This window comes from Benincasa hispida, chromosome 3 (assembly GCF_009727055.1).
Source record: "Benincasa hispida cultivar B227 chromosome 3, ASM972705v1, whole genome shotgun sequence".
NCBI lineage: Eukaryota > Viridiplantae > Streptophyta > Magnoliopsida > Cucurbitales > Cucurbitaceae > Benincasa > Benincasa hispida.
The window spans coordinates 39,317,953-39,341,324 of NC_052351.1; the positions used below are offsets into that span (position 1 = coordinate 39,317,953).

General features: G+C 29.9%; 1 protein-coding gene across 1 annotated transcript; it reads left to right on the forward strand.

The window, feature by feature from the left end:
- The first annotated feature begins 15,509 nt into the window (after nucleotides 1-15,509).
- LOC120072842 lies at nucleotides 15,510-19,359 on the forward strand. The gene is made up of 6 exons (XM_039025361.1): nucleotides 15,510-15,931; nucleotides 16,572-16,801; nucleotides 16,877-17,135; nucleotides 17,996-18,175; nucleotides 18,278-18,433; nucleotides 18,901-19,359. The coding sequence occupies exons 1-6, from the start codon at nucleotides 15,902-15,904 to the stop codon at nucleotides 19,066-19,068; spliced, it is 1,023 nt and encodes a 340-aa protein (XP_038881289.1). The 5' UTR covers nucleotides 15,510-15,901; the 3' UTR covers nucleotides 19,069-19,359.
- Nucleotides 19,360-23,372: the final 4,013 nt, after the last annotated feature.

Consider the following 23,372-nt stretch of genomic DNA (forward strand, 5'->3'; position numbering starts at 1 on the left):
CAAGATTTGTACAAGTAAATTTGATATTTTGTTTATTCAATATTTAAACCATAGTGATAATTTGTAGTACGTTGTTGGATATTGATATTTATATTTTCTTGATATAGTTGATACCAATATCACGAAAATGAAGAAACTACCTGAATATGGATAGTGAATTATTTCTACTCGGTATAGTTTCTTTTGTTAACAACTTGTCGTACATCTCTATTATTATCAAGCATTTCTATGTAGCTGCTGTATCTATTTTCTCTTCATATGATATATGTTGTACTTTTTGTTATTATTATGCTACATCACACCTAGACATAGTTTCATGAATTTATGGATTTTCCTATTTCTTGTTTTTCTACATAAAGGAGGATGTCAATGGAATTTTTGTATCCAATAAAAGTGAATTTTGATTTATTTTTCATTTTCTGATTTCATAAGCTATGTTTGTTATTGACCTTTTTTACTATAATTTTGACAAACGATTAATTTTTAGTTTTTAAAATTAAGTCAAAAAAATTAAAGTTTGGTTTTTAGTTAAAGAACATTTGATTTTTAGTTCTTAGCGTTTATAGAACATTTTTGAGTTTTTAAACCAAAATTTTATCTTCTTTGATTTAAATTGTTCTTTAACTACAAGGTTTAAATGGTTTTTAAGCCGTTTGGTAAAAATGAACACTTGGCAAAACATTTGATAACTATTTGTTCAACTTTGCCAAATGTAGACGATGAACATTTTGATTTTTTTTATCAAATGTAGATGAACCACCTGGTAGATGGAGACCATTCTCATTTTTTAAACCAAAATTTAAAAATTATAGTTATGTTTGATAACTATTTGGTTTTTGTTTTTTTGTTTTTTTAAGCTAAACATATAAATATTTTATTATATTATCTATTTCTATCAAAATTAAGCTATAATGGTTTCTTAAGTTATTTTTATTTTTTGAAGTTAGATGAAAACTAGTATCAGAGATGGAGAGAAAATAAGTTTAATTTTAAAAAAATGAGAAACTAAAAACCTTATCAAACGTTAAAATAATTATTTAGAGATTTTACATGTTCTCCTCCAACGAATTATCATAGCTTACCGTTTGAATTTAAAGACAAAAGAGACTTTATTCGTGGGACTTCCATAGATAAGAACATGATGACATACTAAAGTTTATTCATGTTAATCACAAACCTACAAATAAATAAAACGGGGTACTATTTACTCCAAATTTAAAGGGAGGATTATTACTAAACAGAAACAAAAATCTTACCCAGAAGAATTGACATTTTTTTATGCTGGACTAATTAAAATCTTATATCAAACATCCTCAAAAGATATGATATTTTGTTTAATACAGCAGTGTGAGGGACTATTTTATCTTTGGTTTAAGATATATGCCCTAACCATTGGAACAATGTCAATTCAATCCATTTTCTCTTCTTATTTAATCTTATGGTAGGATCAGGAAAAAGTCATTAACTTAAAATTGTAAACTGCAGTTAGGAAAGGAGAGAAAAAGGTGAAAAATGATGAGGAAGAAAATAGTGGGTAGTGTAACCAACTTTTATATCTTAGTTTTTTTAATAAGAAAATTTTCACATATAGAAATATGTCAAACTATTTACAGAAATAATAATAATAAAAAAAAAAACATTAATAGACTTCTCTTAGCTTTTATCAGTTTCAATCATTGATAGACTTTTACCAGTCTCTATTAGTTTTTATCAAAGAAATTAAAATTTTGCTATTTTGGATAAATAATTTTTTTTTTTTATTTTTCATTTTTTAAAATAAAACTTAATAGTTAAAATAATAAATAGATAAGTCTAGATCTCCCTCTTATATAAATATAAAAAGTAAGTGGTGGGGGCAAATTTAGTGAGAGGAGACCATATTTATGATCTGGTTGAAGCAAAAAAGGTAAAGAGGGAATAAAACAAAAGTGTACATACAGAGAAGAAAGGCCGCCCTCTAAGATTCTCCAAAGACACGTTAATTTAAAAATAATTATTGTATTGCAACCCATATGTCATTTCCATATAATATTGACATATTTATTCAATTGCATCTCTCTTCTTCATTCTATTTCTTTTGGAAATTAAAACTTTATAATAATTCAATAGTGAGGAGAGAAGGCAAAGGGTTTTCTACTTTTATTATTTATTTACGTTTGGTGATCATATCAGCGTGGGATGCACGTTTTCATCACCTGCCTTCCAATTGTCTTCATCATCAAATCTTCAATTTTAAGGCACTTTGTCTATATTGAGATTTTGTTGGATAATTACTTCGTTTTCTTTTTTCTTATTTTTTTAAAATTAAGTCCATTTCTCTTTTATTTTTTACAATAATTTACATATTTTTTAATATACGTTCTTAGTCAAATAAAAAAAAGGCAAATTTTTAAAACTTACTTTTTTGGTTTCCAACATTTGACTTGATTTTTGATATCATGGGTAAAAAGTAAGATAAAAAAATCAAGAAATTTAGAGTGGAACAAATGTTTATAGGTTTAATTTTCAAAAACAAAAAACCAAAAATCAAGGCCCGTATGATAACCATTTCACTTTTGGTTTTTGGTTTTTGAAAATTGAGTTTATTTCTTTCCTATTTCTTACAATGATTTGCATATTTTTTAAGTATAATGATTGAATTCTTGGCCGAATTCTAAAAACAAAAACAAAATTCTAAAAGCTATTTTTTTATGTTTCAAAATTTAGCTTGGTTTTTTAAACCATTGGTAAAAAGTAGGATAATAAAAGAAGAAATTTGAGAGTGGAAGTAATGTCTATAGATTTAATTTTTTAAAAACAAAAAATAAAAAATCAAATGGTTACCAAACGGGATCCAAATAGTTATCTTTTTATTTTCTGAATTTAGTTAAGAACTCAAACTCTCATATTAGAAAAAAGATGCAAATTTATTGTAAAAAATTAAGAGCAAATAAGCTTAATCTTCAAAAATATAAAAGAAAAATTCTTATAAATAAAAAATCCAAAAAATATTTACATTTTGTTATAAAAGTATAAGTTCTAAAAGTGTTTATATTTTTAGAATTTTTTACTATAAATTGTAAATATTTTTTATATTTAAAAAATCTCAAAACAAAATGGTTATCAAAGGAAGCCTAACTAATTAACATCCTTACTTCTAACATCTTTCCTTTGTTTTTGTTAAATCACTAAATTGAGTTAAAATCTTAAATTAATGGGTGAATAGGTAAATTTAATATTGCATCAACACTTTAACAATTTTTCCTTTTAATATTTAAGTCCAATCTATTGTAATAACTATACATTCTTTTTGTGCGTTTGAGTTTTGAAATTTTAGCTAATAAACATTACTTCTATCCCTTAATTTCTTTATAATGTTGTCTACTTTTAATGGGTTTCAAATCAAAAATAATTTTGATGTTTGAAATTTGAGTAAAAATTTAAATGTTTATTTAGAATAAATAAAATGATGATAAAGAAAAATGGGGGAAAATAAACATGACTTTTATTGTAAATATTATAATAAAATAGCCAATTAGTACCCATGATTATTGATTAGTATCCTAAAAAATGGGGGAAAATAAATAATGACATTTGGTGAATCTTGATATTGCACAATTGGTGAGAAAAGAACAAAATGGAGAATTTTAAATTTTCATATTTTCTATTTACATAAACTTGTTATTTTATTTTATATTATGCTTTATTTATTTTGATATTTATTTACTTTATTATTATTATTATTATTATATTATATTATATTTATTTTATTATTGGCATTTGTGTTTCCGTTGTGATTCTCAAATTCACATCATGTTATCAGTATGAGCTACTGTCGTTTCCCCCCTAAAGATAGGTCCTAAAGGTATGTCGGTTTTTTCCTTTTCGTTATAATCGATAAATTGAATGTTATTTTGCATATTTAATATTGATTAAATTTTTAACATAAATACAATATTTTATGATAGTGTTGCTATGACAAATCTCACAAAATTAGATTTTGCTACCCTTGATATAAACAACAATAATTATTTGTTATGGGTCCTCGATGTCGAAATCTACTTGGATGCTATGAATCTTGGAGAGACTATTAAAGAAGAAAATACGATAAAGCAAAAGCTATGATTTTCCTTCGTCGTCATCTCCATGAGGGATTGAAAATGGAGTATCTTACAATAAAAGATCATCATATCTCGTGAAAAATTTGGAAGAGAGATATGATCATAAAAAAACATTTATTCTTCCTAAAGTTCGTTATGAGTGGATGTAGTTAAGACTATAAGATTTCAAATCAGTAAGTGATTACAACTCTGCATTATTTAAAATTAGTTTAAAATTGTTATTATGCGGAGAGAAAATTACTGATGCTGATATATTAGAGAAGACATTTCTACATTTCATGTCTCGAATATGCTCCTGCAATAGCAATATCGAAAGAAAAGTTTTAAATAGTATTCTAAAGTAATTTCATGTCTTCTCGTGGCTGAACAAAATAACGAGTTATTAATGAAAAATCATGAATCTCGACCAATCGGAACGACACCATTTCTTGAAGTGAATGTTGTGAATTTTAATAATAATCGTGGTTGAGGTCGCAGTCATGGTCGAGGTTGTGGCCGTGGCAAAGGAAGAAATAATAATTATTTTTGTGGTGGTCATTCTAATCATTCAAATTTCAAAAGAACTGCACAAAATGATGATCACAAAGGAAAATCTCCACGAGATAAGAGTTCAAAAAGTGTTGAAAATAAATACTTCTGATGCAGAATGACTGAGCATTGGTCACGTACCTGTCGTATGTCAAAACACTTAGTTGATCTCTATCAAGTCTCCCTGAAGGAAAAAGAGAAAAACGTAGAAGTAAATTTTGCATACCAGGATAATGATATATTTGACCTATATCATATGACAAATTTGGATGTGGTGAACTTCTTTAAATCTCCTGAAGAGAAAATTGATAGAATTGATGTAACATCAAGTGTTTCATTTGACTTTGAAAATATCTAGACTTAATATTGTTTTTTCATCTCCATGTTTTTTTGCTCTTAGTAGATGTTAACCTTTGTATCTTCCAAATGTTGTTTTTCTTATTGTAATTATTTTCTTTTAATGAAGAAACTTGTATCATTTTCATATGTTGGGTGATTAAAAAATGAGTAAAGAAGATCTATATCTGGTAGATAGTGCAACTACACATACAATACTTACAACTAAAATATTTTTCTAAATTGACAATACTAAAAGCAAAAGTCAATACGTTATGAAGTTCTAAGAACCTGATTGAAGGCTTTGGAAAAAACAAATATTATTTTTCCTAGAGGAACAAAATTTACAATTGACAATGTCAATCAAAGAAATCTACTTAGTTTTAAAGATATACGTTGCAATGGTTATCATATTGAGACTCGTAGTAAAAATAATATGACATATCTATATATCTTATCTATTGTCTCAAATAAAAAACGTATATTGGGAAGAGTTGCCTGTATTATCTTCTGGATTATATTATACTCATATACGAGTAATTAAAATATATGCAACAATGAACTTGAAGTTCATGAATCCAGACATATTTATAATTTGACATGACAGATTAGGTCGTCCAGGGTCTATAATGATGAGGAGAATTATTGAAAATTCAAATGGACATCTATTGAAGAGCCAGAATATTCTTCAATCTAATGAATTATCATGTGATGCTTGCTTTCAAGGAAAATTGATAATTAGACCATCACTAACTAAAGTGGGGACTAAATCACTTACATTTTTAGAACGAATTCATAATGATATATGTAGACCCATTAACCCACCAAGTGGACCATTTAGATATTTTATGGTACTAAGAGACGCATCCAACAGATGGTCACATGTGTGCTTATTACCAAGTTGAAATCTTTCATTTACTTGCTTAAATATTAAGTTAAGAGCACAATTTTCTGATTATACAATTAAGACCATTCTTCTTTATAATGTTGGTGAATTTACATCCTAAGTTTTTGATAATTATTGTATGCCAATAGGGATAAGTGTTGAACATCCTGTAGTTCATGTTCATACACAAAATGGTTTAGCAGATTCATTCATAAAAAGTTTGCAGTTAATTGCTAGACCATTGCTTATGAGAGCTAAGCTTCCTACATCTGAGGACATGTTATTTTGCAACGTCACTTGTACGCATAAGCCCAATATATCCCATATGAGAATTTTTGGATGTGCAATATATGTTCAAATTGCTCCACCACAGCGCATTAAGATAGGTCATCTAAGGAGGTTAGGAACATATTTTGGATATGATTCCCCATTAATTATCAAATATCTTGGACCTCTGAAGGGGTGATGCCTTTACTGCATTATTTACTGATTGTCATTTTAATGAGACAAAATTTCTAACATTAGGGAGAGGAATTAAAAAGTTGGAACAGAAATTACATGAAATACATCGTTATTGTCTCATTTAAATCCCCATACTGATCAATGTGAACTCGAACTTCAAAAGATAATTCATTTGCAAAATATAGCAAAACAATTATCAGATGTATTTATAGATGCAAAAAAAGTAACTAAATCACATTATATTAGCTGCAAATTTTTTATCGAAAAATGATATGCCAACACAACAAGTTGTCATTAATGAGTCTGGAACACGCCAGATGGTAAACTAGTGGGTTCCAAAGATAAAAATCCTCGAAAAAGAAAAACAATAAATAGTCAAGAAGACTCAGTTGAAGACTTGGTTAAGGATGTAAATACCCATGAACAATCCTCGAAATGACTAGTGAGGAAGGTGAAATACTTGAAGATAATAATGAGATTTCAATAAACTATGTCATGACAGAAAAAAGATGGAACCGAACTCATGTAGTTATTAACAATATTTTTGCGTATAATGTTGCTTTTGATATTATATTTGAAAATAAGGATTTTGAACTAAAATCTGTTTAAGAATGTCGACAGAGAAAAGATTGATTTCAGTGGAAAGAAGTAATCGAGACAGAATTAAACTCACTTTCAAAACGACAGGTTTTTAGACCAGTAATCCAAACACTAGAGGATGTCAAACCTATGGGATATAAATGAGTATTTGTGAGAAAAAGAAATGAAAATAATGTGGTCACAAGATATAAAGCAAGACTAGTTGCATAAGGTTTTTCACAAAAACTTAGTATTGATTATAAGGAGACATTATCCGGTGGTGGATGCAATTACATTAAGATATTTAATTGGTCTGACTGTATATGAAAATTTGGACAAACGTCTTATGGATGTAGTCATAACATATTTATATAGATCTTTTGATAATGATATGAGTATTGATTATAAGGAGACATATTATCTAGTGGTGGATGCAATTACATTGAGATATTTAATTGGTCTGACCGTGTATGAAAATTTGCATCTTATGGATGTAGTCATAATATATTTATATGGATCTCTTGATAATGATATTTATATGAGAATCCCAAAAGGAAGGTACCTGAAATATATAAATCAAATTCCCGGGAATTGTAATCAATAAAGTTATAGAGATCGCTATATAGATTGAAACAATCAGGACGAATGTGGTACAATTACTTGAGTGGATATTTGTTGAAAGAAGGATATGAAAATAATCCAAGTCCATGTATTATTATAAAGAAAACACAATCATGATTTGTTATTATAATTGTATATGTTGATGATTTAAATATATTGGAACTCCTGAAGAGCTTTAAAAGGAAATAAATTATCTTAAAAAAGAATTTGAGATGAAAGATCTCAAAAAAAAAAAAAAAAAAAAATTCTTGGCTTATAAATTGAGCATATAGCAGATGAGATATTTGTTCATCAGTCGATTATACAGAATTTTTTTTAAAATTTTTTTATATGGACAAAGCACATCCATTGAACATTCCCATGGAAGTTCGTTCACTAGATGTGGAGAAAGATATATTTCGACCTTGAGATAATAATGAAGAACTTCTTGGTCCGGAAGTATCATATCTTAGTGCAATTGGTTATGTATCTTGCTAATAATACAAGACTAGATATTGCATTTTCAATAAATTTATTAGGAAGATATAATTCTTCTCTAACAAAAAGACAATGGAATGAAATTAAGCATATACTCCGTTATCTTCAAGGAACGATTGAATGGGTTTGTTTTATTCAAATAAATCAAATTTTGATCTAGTTAGTTTTGCAGATTCGGGATATTTATCTGATTCACACAAAACTAGATCTCAAATAGGTTATCTATTCACATATGGAGAACTGCTATATCATGACGGTCAGTGAAACATACCATAACGACTACTTCCTCAAATCATATTGAAATTCTCTCGATTCACGAGGTTAGTCAATAATGTATATGACTAAGATCAATGACTCAGCTTATTCGTGAAATATATGGTTTGTCTTCTAATAAAAATCCTCAAAAGATATTATACGAAGATAACACAACATGCATATCTCAAATCAAAGGAGGATATATTAAAGGAGATTGAACACAACATATTTCACAAAAGCTTTTTTACACTCATGATCTTGAAGAAAATGACGACATTACTATATAACAAATTTGTTCGAAAGATAACTTGACAGACTTATTTACGAAATCATTACCAATCGCAACATTTGAAAAATTAGGACAACATTGGAATGCGGCGACTTAGAGATCTTAAGTGATGTTTTTCATGATGGGGAGTCAATATATTGTATTCTTTTAAAAGTATATATTATATGAAATATGTACTCATTTTCCTTCACTAGGGTTTTTCCTAGTAAGGTTTTAATGAAACATATTTCATATATATAATGGGTATCTAAGGGAGAGTATTGTAAATATTATAATAAAATAGATGCTCATTAGTACCCATGATTAGTGTCCTAAAAGAGCATGTGTAATTCTTCTATCACCACCATGTGCCATTCTACATAAAGTTCAAGTGCTTTATCAAGACTCATCATTAGCGTCCAATTCATTCCACCTCCTACTTGTCAAATTGCCTATAAATAGTGATATTTGGTGGATCTTATTATTGCACAATTGGTGAGAAAATAAAAGAAATGATTGGAGAATTCAATTTTCATATTTTCTATTTTCATAAATTTTATATCTTATTATTTTATTTTATAATATTATGCTTGATTTATTTTGATATTTATTTACTTTATTATATATTATATATTATTATTATATTATATTATATTTAGTTTAATAATATATTTTATTGACCTTCGTATTTTCGTTAAACCTCAAATTCACAACAAATTTTTAAAAAATGAACATAAAAAACCAAAAGATTATTAGATGAGACTTTAGCTATACAACATATTGGGCTTTTTATGAATAAGTCCACTTAATTAAAATAATTTTAAAGAATTGTGATGAGATGATTTATTAAAAATTCAATATTTACTTATTGGTATATAATCTTTATCTATTTATTCAGAAAAATGAAAAGTTAATCCATTCGTTTTGACCCACAAGCTGATATACATTCTAGTTTAAATTTGAAATTGAAAAACAATGTATTGATGTGACAAATTGGCCAAGGCTGAATAAAAAAAAGAAAAATCATGTCACATCTGTCATCATTTTTCTTCGATATAAGTATTAGTATATCATAATCCTTTACGTGGAAAAGTTCAATTAGATTGATGGTTGTTTCATTATGTCATTCATAGACTTTGAACTTTATACTTTTTTTTAATTAATAACGCAACAGAAGGATTCAATAATTCAAATGTGAATTTTCTAGCTTCAAGAGAGAAAATATACTCCGAACGTTTAAAGATTAAAGTTTAAATGGACCTATTTGAATGATAATTGATACATATTATTTTTTTTTTAAATTAAAAGTTCAAAATAATATGAAGATGATTAATTGGTATAAAGTTTGTATCGTTGACTTTAAAGTTATATATTCTATTTTTTTATTCAACATATAATAGAAAGGAAGAGCGGAAGTTAAAAAGCTTCCTGCCCGACATATTGTACTAAAAAAATATGTCCAAGCAAAATACACATTGCTGAAGCCGCAGGTGCCCACAAGAGTAGAGAAATTCTTATTGAAAGCATCAATCTCAGTCGATCAAAACTTTGTAGCACAAAAATCATCTTCAATTTGATTTATTATTTTTCTTATTAGCATTTTGAATTTTCTCAGCAAATCAATTTTGAAAAATAAAAAATCAAACAAAACCCAAGAAAGAAAAAATTGAATTGAACAAAGATTGTGAAGTGAAGAGAGATTTTTAAATCGGGTCGGTGGGTAGCGTAAAAATGTGATTTTTTTCAATGGAAATTGAGAAAAAAAGGAGTGTGATCGAGAAATAGGTATGATTGAAAAATTGATAATGGTTGGTGGACGCAGAGGGTTTGGATTTACGATGACCTTAGCCGGAAAGCTATGAAGAAAAAAGAAGAGAAGAGAAAAAAAAAGGAAAATTTTTTAATCAAAGGTATACATTTTACTATTTTAAAAATTGGAGGATTTAAGTTTTAAAATTAAAAATTTAGAGATTAAATTACAATCACCACTATACTTTACTTTTAAGGATAGTTTTTGCAATTTGTCCAAAAATATTTATACACTAAAAGCGAGTCAAATTCTATGGGTTAAGATGTTAGGAAAAGTTCCGAATTCCAAGGAGAAAATGGTCCAAATTAAACGAGGGGCCACGGCCATTTCTCAAAAATTAAGCTTCAAGAAATTCAGTTAAAGTTTATCAAATAAACTATTTTTCCTAAAAGTGGTTTTATTTATTTATTTTTATATAGAAAAATCAAAGTTTTACAAATTAAAGAAGATTTGAACTGGCTGGTCTAATCAACTCAACAAAACTAATCATTTTGTTTTGAATACTTTCTTAAAATATCACACTTATGGTTCATCAATCTATTTTTTTTATAAGAAGAGAAATATTTTAGGGTCTTCTCTTCTATGTTGCATTTACTTTTTTAATCTCAATCCAACTATAATATATAGAGAAAAAAATATTTTAAAAAAAGAGGAATTGAGAAAATTTATCACGTGATAAATTATGATTGAATAATTGAGTGAATTAAAAAACAAAAAGATGTAAAATAAAAAATGAATAATTAGTAATTATAATTTTTATTTAGGATACATAAAAAAATTAAACCTTATTTAAGAGAAGATATTAAAGAAAATTAGGTATTTTGTGAAGCACTCAAAAGCATGAGGAATGATGGTTAGAAGAGTTGCTTGAGAGAGAAGGATGTTGTGTGTTAGTGTTGGCACACTCATTATGAATAATGATAGTAAGTGTTCAAACTTTTCTAGTTTTTTCTTCCAATCAACACCACTATTACTAAAATTAAAATGACAATTGTGTTTAATGCTATGAATGACATTTCATTCAAGCTGTTTATATGATATTAATTTATTATTGTTAGTTTGGAATTGCAGATCAGCCCACTCCTTAAATAAAACTTGATGGATATGTTTAGTTCAACTCAAGATTTAAGTCTATGCAAAAACTAATTTGGTTCTTATGACTCGTTCTACTATAACGCTCACTACAACCTCTGTACGCTGTTCTCTTAGTTATACATCCTTTATAATACTATTCTGACTCAACAAATGGAGAACCAAATCATTCTTCTTTGAAATAGTAATTGTAACACTTCAATTTTTCATATATTTTTCTTTAAATTATCTTCAAATATTTAGACGTCATTTTAGATAAATTAAGGCTATAAATTTAATTTGGGAAACAATATCATTAATTTAAAAGTTATTTGTAAAGAACTTGAATTTTGATTCAATTTAAGGAAAAATTGGATTAATTTATTTTGGAGAAAATGTGATTTTTAAATCGATTAAATTTTTCGAAAGATATAATTTATCTAAACTATTGGATTGTATGTTCCTTTTAATTTTGGCTTTGGAGCCATATTAAGTTAATTGGAGAAGTTAATTGGTTTGAGACTAATTTGATAAGAGATTTGGAATTTTTGAATTGTTTTGGATAAATATTTGAAAATAAAGAAAAGGAAAAGAATTAGGATTTTGAAAACTAAAAGGAGATTGAAATTTAAGTAGGAAAAGGGGAATTGTGGTTTTAATTTTTTTCTTCTTTAATTTTAGAGTTTAGATCCAAATTAGAGAAGATAATTAATTTAAACTGAGTTGATCAAAGAAATTTAGATTTAATTTAAATTAATTAGATTATGAAATTTCTAATTTAGTTAGGTTGTGAAATTTCTAATTCAATAGAATATGAACTCTCAAATTAATTAGATTATAGATTTTCTAATTAATTAAAATATGGATTTCCTAATTAGAGAAAATGTCTTATTAAAAAAGAAAATCTATTCTATCTAATACTTTAATTATTGATTTACTAAAAAATAGATTTCCTAATTAGATAAAGTGTCATATTCCAAAAGGAAATATGTTACTTTCACATTTTTTTTAGTCGTTCACCCTTGTGCGTCAGCCGACCACTGCCACTCGCTGGATTTTAATTTGGTAAGTATTAAGACTATGGAATCTTTCTAGATTAGTTATAAATGTTGAAAATTGGATTTTAAATCCTAAATTATGATGTGTAGATTTGAATATTTGAGTGAAGTTTGGAATAAATTTGGAGCAAACAAAGTGTTTGGAACATTAATTCAAGTTTCTGTTGGAAATTAATTTCTTGAATTAATTTTGGACTTTCAATCTGAGGTAAGTGTCTTTCTATTGGTTTGCTTTCGGAATAGTCATTCCTACCACTTGGACTGTTTACTTTAGACTACTTAGACTGCTTTCTTGAGACTGATAAGACTAACTGGACTGATTATTCTAGACTGTTTGGACTGTTAATTTTTCTGACTGATTAAACTGCATGATTTAGTGATATGTACAGTTGACTGAGAATATACTGGTTATTTTATCCTTAAGATACACGATTGTAAATATAACTTAGGAGTTATATGAAAATTGATGCATGCTAAGTTACCCAGTTATTTCTTACCTAGGCAGGTGTAAACATATGATTGTGTATGTGCATATTTATGACTGATCGTGTACCTTAGGGTTACAAACTATGACTGATGCATGTTTCTTTGAGTTCACGTTACGATTGATTTGTGTACCTTCAGGTTACACATTATGACTGATGCATGTTTCTTTGAGTTCACNAGTTCACGTTACGATTGATTTGTGTACCTTCAGGTTACACATTATGACTGATGCATGTTTCTTTGAGTTCACGTTACGATTGATTTGTGTACCTTTAGGTTACACATTATGACTGATGCGTGTTCTTTCGGGTTCACGTTACGACTGATTCGTGTACCTTCGGGATACACACTATGACTGATGCGTGTTCCTTCGAGTTCACGTTACGACTGATTTATTTACCTTCGGGTTACACATTATGATTGATGCGCGTTCCTTCGAGTTCATATTACGACTGATTTGTGTACCTTCGGGTTACACATTATGGCTGATGTATGTTCCTTCGGGTTTACATTATGACCGATTTGTGTATCTTCGGGATAAACACTATGATTGACGCGTGTTTCTTCAGGTTCACGGTATGGTTGATTTATGTACCTTCGGGATACACACTATGACTGATGCTTGTTCCTTCGGGATCACATTTATGACTGATGCGTGTTCCTTCGAGATTACATTTTTAACTGATATGTGACCCTTCGAGATCACCACAATTGATATGATGTGTGTACATCGATGCCTAGATAGACTAGTTAATAGGTTACCTAGAGGACCTAGTAGCGGGTTACTTACTGAGTATTTCTTAGTCAACCTTTCTTCCTTTATGTTTTTAAGGCAATGATAGGTATCGACGAGTGACAAACGAGACTCGTGATAGAACCATGCGGGAACAAGAGAAATCGCCTCCGCTCCGTCTATGTTTTTTTTTTTTTTTTTTTTTTTTTTTTTTTGTTGTCATTTGAATGATTTGAAACTAGAATTTAATGTCAGATAGAAAATTTAATCTCTGTAAATGTTTTTAGGGGACCCCGATTAGATGTTTTTATTTATTGTTTATTTATTTTATAAAATGATTTGAAATAGTCATTCCTGTTTTAATAAATTTTTGCTATAACAGTCAAAATGTTTTTAATGTAAATGTGCATTATGTCGTAATGCCTCTTGTCAGAGTACTAAAAAATTCGAGTCGTTATAGTAATTGATGGTTTATATATTAGCCCAACTCATCTTGAATTTATTTGATGTTGTAATGATACTGGTTACCTATACATCCTTTATTGCTCACGTATAATATATGCCTAATGGCCAACTACATTAGGATTATGGTACTAAGCATAATTCTTAGCCTAGTATATCGCATGGTTTCTTGGGAACACTTAGTTTGTTGGCAATATGCTTTATTGTTACATGAATATAAATAATATCAATGATAAAAAGTTGGATTATCTATGATGTATTTTCTATATCAATATGAATAAAATAATCTCAATAATACAACATAGTAAATCAATAATATATGTTTTAATAAATACACGGTGATATATGATAGAAAATATAGTCATATTTTATATCTTCAGCATGATACAAATTATAATTTTCTTTCAAACTTATTGACGAATTAATCCGTGCCGTGAAAATTCATTAGATCTAACATGCAATTAACAATTTAGTCTCATACTTTCAAACTTTTTTGACAATTTAATCTATATCGTGAAAAATTTCATCAAATTTAATTTCTAATTTTAATCATTTAACAACTAAGATTGTATGGTTTATAATAAAATTAACCGTTGACCAATTTATCGATCTAAATGTATAAGAAGTTTTATTAAATATCAATATTATATTCATCCTAAAAAAATATTATTTTCTATTGGCGTGCAACCAAAGTTCCATATTGGTCAAGTAACTAGAAGTAGACAATTATCTTGAATGATATAAAGCATTTTGAGTGAAACAAAAAAACATAATCACGAAGATGATGTCCAAAGTGAACAATAATAGACTATTGTGGTTGTGGAGATATATTGGAGGAATTGATATTCTTAATATGATTTTCATATGCTAAATTATTACAAATTTAAAAGTAAATATATTAAAAGTTTACCAACCAAATTTAAAAGAATAAATTAAACTAGGATTAAAGTGATTTTTAACCCTATAAATTATGTGGAAAAAAATGAGAGAAAGATGAGGTGCAACTTCCAATTTATTTCATAAAAAAACAGGAAAAGAAAGAACAGTACTTAGAGAATTGAGCATAAAAATATGATCTTGAGGTTTTAAATAATTGGAGAAATCAGGCCCCTGCCTCTCTGTACTGTCCTTTCTAAAATTTTCTTGAAAAAGGGATTCGTTGCATTAATTAAATCACATTAAGACCAGATTTATCACTGTTGTAACAAGAAATTAATACCGAGACTTTCCATGATTAATTTATGTCCATTTTAAACGAAAATAAAGGTGTAGTGTCTTTTTTTTTTCCTCTCGCATTGCCCCACCTTCTTCATTCTTTGACGCGGCTCTGCATTTTGTTTAATGTTTGGTAAATGCCTGCCTGCTTTTGTTTTTTGAGTTGTCAATCGCTTCTTTTCCATATTACGCCGTCTGGGCTACGACAAAATTCTTGATTTTAAGATTAGTAGGATTTCGCCGCTAGCTAACAGCAGAACTTGCACGGAGAGTATTTAACAAATTTTCAATTTTTGTTTTGAATTTGAAAAACAGACAGAGCCCCATCAAATTACGCGTCAGCTCGTTTCTTCTTTCTTCTTGTTTTGTGCGCATCACGTGCCCAAATTTAGCTTCTTCATATCTTTAACCCAAAATGTCACTCTCTTTGGGTTTCCTTCTCGCCCGTTTTTGAAGCAAATCGGCAGCTGCTGGGCTTAGTGTACAAACAGGGTTGACGGTTTTGTGCTAAAATTTGACCTCTGTTTCTTTTTTAGCTGTTTTCTGTAATACCCATGGCGGAAAATGTCTGTTTCTTCAACAAGGTACTCCTTCATTCTCTATTTCTCTTCCTTTTCTGCAACTTTACCTTTCAAAATCGATTTTCTTTTGGGTTTTAGCAGAGTTGCTGTTTTCTCTTCATGCAGATTCCGGGTTTCAAAAGATTTTTCCTTCCTAGGTTTTTCATGGTTTGAATGTTTGGTTGTTTTGAGGTTTAGAAGTTCCATTCTTCGTGTTTTGAACAATATACCTTCAAAATGTCTTCTTTTTGTTCTTTAATTTATGCAACTCCCTTTGTTATTTAAGAGTATTTGACAAACTGTCACGTATTTTTGCAGTGTGATGGCTAGTCTTTTTGCATGTTTCTATGCTGTCTCTTATACACATCTAGATGTGTATAAGAGACAGTTATCATTCTATTAATTGTTTTTCATTTGGGATTTGTTTTCAAAATTATTGCTGTAGCAATTATTTTCACATGGAAGTGTTTCCAACCAAACTGTAGATGTAGATGAGCTTCGCTGCTATGGGTTATTCATCACTTTATATCATAATGTTCCTGCGTTTCTGTATTTTAATCTTGATTTCTTCAACATTTTTGTGAAAATTTCATCAATTGGATATACTAGAGTTATTATATTGAGACAATAACCTATATTCTTTTCCTTTTTCATGGTTTCTCAGGATACTCTGATTCTAAAACCTCCCAAGAAATCTCCTCTGTTATTGAGAATGGCAGTTTTGATGTTTGCAATGGTCTGTAGTGTTTATATATGCTCAATCTGTGTGAAGCAGTTAAATACTCATACCAAGGCCAGATTCCTGAGGGTTCAAATCTCCGACTGTCCAGAGCTAAGTATTAGACTAACAAAAGTTCCTCGTGTGCATTATCCAAAACCCAAAACTTTTAGCAGGTAGTTGAAATTTATGCTTCTACTCATGATTTTGAAAGTTTAAGTCGACTAAATACTTACTTTTGTGTTCTTCAGGGCCGAATGCTTCAACAATCCAGTAAGATTCTTTGCTATTGTTTCGATGCAGAGGTCAGGAAGTGGATGGTTTGAGAGTCTTCTGAACAGTCATGTTAATGTAAGCTCTAATGGAGAGGTGTTTTCTGTTTTGGACCGGCGAAAAAATATTACCACTATCGTACAGACTCTGGATAGGATTTACAATTTGGATTGGCTCAGTAGTGCTTCTAAGAACCATTGTTCTGCAGCAGTTGGCTTCAAGTGGATGCTTAATCAGGTAATTGAATGTCTCAAGCTGAGGAAGTGAATATCTTCCTGAAGTTCTAGGTCGTTGGTCGTTTGAAAGTTTTTGTTTATTCTGACCTTGTTCCTTTGTCATCATGTTAGAACCATTTTTTGATTGGAACCATCACTACTGATGTATTTGTTTCATTCAAAAAGGCGTTAGTGGCAGCCCCTAACTCTGTATTCATGGACATATTTTGATCAACGGAATTTTTATACTTTATTGGGGTAGTGTAAAATTAGCTTTAGGAAGTAAAGGCCATAGTTAGAAAAATCTTTCCATGAATAAAAAATGCAGCGTTGTGTAGTATTTGCTTTAATACTAAGCTTACTAATAACACGGCAAAAGATTTCAAAGAAAGTGTAAGGTTACAAAAAGCGACTCCGGTTGTTAACAATTAAAATAATGGAAAACCACTAAAAGAGATTCACAGAAATCCACATGAGGACATTAAACCCTAAAGTACCATCCTCTTCCTCCCAAGTCAAAATATTTCAAAGAACTGCAAAGAAACCCATCTTGCTACACAATAGCATAAAGATAGTTTACTTTGAGAATTCAAAATTAATATCAAACTTTTGAATGATCGAAGTATGGATTGGAAATTTAGAAGGGTATTGGAGCAACTTCTTGTCTTTTGAATCTATAGGATTATATGTCTTGTACACTCCCTCCTCTCCACCCTTAGATAATGAGGGGTTTTAAGGCAATTTATATTCTTCATAAATGCATCTCATCATGTGGAATGTTAGTCGTATTCATTCTCCAAAATACTTTGTTTTGAGTTGTTCAACTGAGGGCTCTCACTTGATGGATTGGAAGAGCTAACTTATTTCATTTTGTTTGAGTAGGGATTGATGCAGCATCATGAAGAAATAGCAGACTACTTCAACCGTAGAGGCGTTTCCACAATTTTTCTCTTCCGAAGAAACCTACTACGTCGTGTTGTTTCAGTTCTCGCAAATTCGTATGACCGTTATGCTAAGTTGTTGAATGGAACCCACAAATCACATGTGCATTCTCTAGAAGAGGTTTCCCTCTCTTGCCTCTCCATCCCTCTTGCCATAGTTGTCTAGATTTTCTTTCTTTGTTACTCAGGTCTTTAAGCGATAGTTGATTGAACTTTCTTTCAGGCTGATACACTTTCCAAGTACAAACCTGTCATAAATTCGACATCGTTGATCTCTGATTTGGAGGGAATGGAGGCGACAATTTCTAAGGCCTTAGAGTACTTCGGTAACACGAGGCACCTCATTTTGTACTATGAGGACATAATCAGTAATCGAACGGTGAGGACAATCAGAAACTTAGTTATCAGATTCATAATTATCCCTTTTGGAATAACTTAGGCCCCATTTGATAAGTATTTGGTTTTAGATTTTTGAAAACTAAGCTTATAAACATTATTTTTACCAATAGGTTTCTTTTGTTTTGATATCTACTTTTTAGGGGTGTTCTTAAAATCTAAGTTTTGAAAAGTAGAAAGTAGTTTTTGAAATTTGGCTATGAATTTAAATTTTTCCTTCGGAAAGATGAAAACAATGATAAAGAATTGTAAGAAAACAACTAAAGATTTGATATGGTTAAAAAATCAGTGTGACTAAAAAGAATATTACTGAATCAATGTGTAGGCTGTCATTTCAAATAGGCAAGTTCATTTGATGAGATTGTTCATTTCTTGGTGCTTCGCTTTGCAAAAGCTGCATTGGCTTCTTTGGTTTTGACAGTCAAATCCTCAATTCTTCTTGTCTTGCAGAGACTGAAGGACGTACAAGAGTTTCTTAACCTTCCACCAATGGAACTAAAAAGCCGCCAAGTTAAGATACACAAAGGACATTTGTCCGATCACATCAAGAACTGGGAAGATGTTAAGTTGACTCTTAACGGAACCGCTTACGAGCATCTTCTTCGTGCAGATTACTGAGCTATATATCGGTTTTTTTGCTTGATTTCCGAGAGGGTTTGGAAAGGATAATGGCCTGCCAGTTCTCTTAACAAAGAAGCTAAACCAGTTTGAATAGTGTTTGGCTGATGTCCTTTGAAGTGTTGTGACTGTTTCTTCTCTCAATCAACTTTCATTGATCGAGGACCAACCGTTTTTTTGGTTTGTACTCTATTTGACCAAACTGAATTGTAAATGTAAACTAACTGTTGTGATAGTGTTATTGTTTCATTCAATCTGCAAAAGTATGAGCTTTTCTTGTGTGGCCTTAAATTCTTCTCGCAAGTGAATATTTGAATTTGGCTCCAGTTAGAAAGAATCTTCATGTGCACTAGACAAGCACATGCATTAGTGGACAGAAATTAGATTATTAAAAAAAAAATGAAAAAAAATGAAAAAAGAGAAACAGATCAACTAGAGTATATAAAAAGAAAAGTTAGTGAGAGAAAAAGTGTATAAATTATAAAGAGAGAATTTAGCAAGATTGTCTGTAAGGTGTATTGGAGGAAAAATGAGATTGAAGATCAGTATGTCTTTTGAAAAAAAAAAAAGAGTATTTTTCAAACATTTTATGAAGAAATACTAATTAATATTTAATCCAAAAGTACTTTTTAGTATGTTTATACATTTCTCAAACTACGGATTTTCCAAAAGTTTTAAAACCGAGACCATTTAGAAGAACACTTTTAGTCTTTCACGAACACTTTATCGTTGTCTATAAGACATAAGTAGAGAAATATCTTGTAAAGCTTGCTTCTTTTATTATTATTATTTTTTTTTTGATAATTGAAAAAAAATCAAGTGATACTCTAAACTTTAGTTGTTTAAAATTCTAAGCTAATGACTACATCAATAAGTTTAGAATCTGGGAAATATGAATTGAATTTTTTTTAATATTATCAAGCATACCCCAAATATATGTGACTTAGAATTAGAGATGTCTATTTAATACGTGGGTCGAAAATCCATTGGGCTCTATCCCAAATGGAGTGGAAAATTCCCAATTAGACAAAGAATGGGGAGAGAGCGGGGAGAAAAGTTTTTCCATTGGCTAAACATGGATGGGGATGGAGATTATATTTCCCATCTCTAGCCTACCCCACTTTTCCGCCTCGATTATACATATATATATAATTTTTATTAAGTTGAGATTATGATATGTTGTAATATTTAAATTTAATTTTTAGAAATTATGAAAATTAAAGATTTTAATCATATCTTTGTTACATATGAGTAAGATATTTAACTATTAAGTAAAAATTTTCATAGTAGTGATTTAAGTTAATTCATTTATCTTTTTTTAAAAATCCAAACGGAAAAGAATTATTGCAGAGAATCCGATCCTGAAAATTTTTCATGGAGAATCTCCATCCCAATTTCATGATGAATTTAAGAGATAAAAATGAAATGGATAGTGGAGACGGAAACGGGATGCCATCTCCTATCCACCTCGCCCGTAGATGTGTCCATAGATGTGTCTACTTAGAAAGAATACATGGAGGCCACTGCCTTAACCTTGGATTCAAATATCAATTAGTTGAGGAATAGGGATGGGCCAAGTTAAACTCAATAACAAAGTAGAAAGATATATTAAAAGGTCCAGTGATGGGCATGGGGTATTATCAAACTCATGGGCCACTTATGGTTTGGCATTTCGTTTCCTTCTGAAAACAATGACTATCAGAATATTGTTCTAACATTAGTCCTGATGCATCATTGGCCAATCAAAGTCCATTATTCTTGCTAACGTTATTACAGTCAATAAACTGTCAGTAAAAGATTAGAGGTTCAAATTTATCGATTCTAAACTAGAGTAAAAGAAAAAACTACCATTCTTTAAAATGTAGGTAGAGCTTGATTATCACTTCATGGAATGACAAGTCAATAAAATATTAAAAGATAACTTTTTTGAGAAAATAAGTAACTCCTATTCACACGCCTATATGAAAATATGGCTTTAACCATGGTGTCACATTTTCATGAATGAAAAGAGAATTTTTTTTTTGAAATAATGTTATTTTAATAAATAATGATAAAAATAGGGTTTGAGGGAAACAATTTCTAAGAATAGGTGTTTTGGAAAAGTATTGACAAAATTAGAGTAGTAGAATCGTGTACTGGGTACACGATTTCCATGTGGCATACTCGTGTACCCGGTACACGAGTATCGTTTAATCCAGTCAGCACCACGTCGGCTGACTGGTTGATTGGTCAAGCAAACTCGTGTACCCGGTACACGATTTGCTTATAATTTTTTTAAAAAAATTTGTTGACTATTATTTTTTTAATTGTTAACCTTAATTATTAAACTTAATTATATATTTAATCTACAATGAAAACATCTTGCACTCATGTTAAAAAAAAATACCATGATATTAAAGAATATTTACAATTAGTTCTTTAATTTACAATTTGAAAATGATACAATGTGGGATTTAAAACTGACCCCCTAGCCCTTACCCCTCATGGGGTTGTCTTCGTGTCCCTCTAAATTAGGTTCACCCTGTTGTCGCTGTCGTCTACGACGAATACGTCTTCGATCGGTGTCCATTGAGTTGTCTTGTTTGTTGAATAATACCTTCTACGTTGACTAATGTTTGCTGACACATTGAACCCAATTCTGGTAAGTTGTTATGCACTGAATATTGTGGAACATTGCCGATAAAATTATTCTGTACAATAATAAAAAAAAAATATTAAACAATATTCATATCATATATATGGAAAATGTCTGATTTTAAATCTCTTACCATGCAGTAATAGTAAGCGCCGTCAGGTGTGATAAATCGCCTCGTGATCGAATTGTACCAAGGAAAATAGTCGTCTGATACAACTAGCCCATTTGTTAATTCTCCCTGTGCACAACGATCATGTCGTCCATGCCAGTAGGATAAATATTCCGCATGGATTCGACGCCAGTCTTGGTCGTGCTTACCTCTTAAATCCATCTGGTGTAGTACTGGGAGTGTATAGGACAATGAAGGTATTGTTTGTCGCATACCGAACTGTCTCAACACACGATCTGGATGATGCCACTCTACTATATGGAAGCATATAAGAGGGCTAACAGTCAACAAAATGTCTTCACCATCACGACAATAATCAGGTAAGGATGACCAAATCTGTGTGTATGGCATCCAAATAACCTGACAAAAAAAAAAAAGTATACATATAAAACATTTTAAATATTCATTTATATACATATTTACTACCTGATTGTGCATCAGCATGTTGAATATTTTTCTGTACACGAGCAACATATTTGCTAACTGTTCAGAGACAACTAATACACCACTCCATCTAAAATTATAAAAAATAAAATTAATTTATATTCTTACATAAAATGGTAACGAAATAAATATATAAATGAATAATACCTGGCACTAAAAATCCTCCAATAGGCTGCAGGATGTATGCTCGTGCGTACCTACATACGCTGATGTCGTTGGCATCGAGAGGTAATTCTGGAAACTGGGTCGCCAACCAAGGGATACTCAATCTTGATCCCTTTAGATCCTCTGGTAGAACGCCTAAGAGCTCTTCACAAACATTCTTCTAGTCATACTGTAGTGAACCTGTCAATGGTTGTCCATCCACTCGTAACCCAAATTGTATGACAACATCTTGTAGCGTAATCGTACATTCCCCACAAGGCAGGTAAAATGTGTGGGTCTCTAGTCTCCAACGCTCAACTAAAGCAGTAATAAGATGCCAATCAAGCTGGATGAAACTAATTTGTGAAACGCCAAGAAAACTTGCCTGTTGAACATATGGAATAATGCGATGATCAAATGGGATAGTATGTTGTGCATCGCCTCCCTTCTCCGACAACTCAACATTATACTGGAAGAACTATCCCATACTGTCTGTGAACGATGCGTGTTTTGTTGGTACAATTGTACAGGATTAGAAGGACTAGGCTAAAATCCATGACATAAAAGATACATAAAAAGTACATAAAAAAAAATACAATTACATAAAATAAATTTATTGCATAAATTTATTACATAAATTCATTATAAATATATAAAGAATACAAGTACATAAAATATACAATTACATGAAAATTATAAGTATATAAAGAATACAAATACATGAAATATACAATTACATGAAAAATATAAATACATAAAGAATACAAGTATATAAAATATACAAGTAAAAAAAAAAAAAATACACCTAATGACCCGAAGGCGACGAAACACCCAGTGTACGGTGTAGACAAGTGCGTCTGTTATGTCCTTCTCTTTTACAAATTCTACATCGCACTTTTTGGCTTGCTTCTC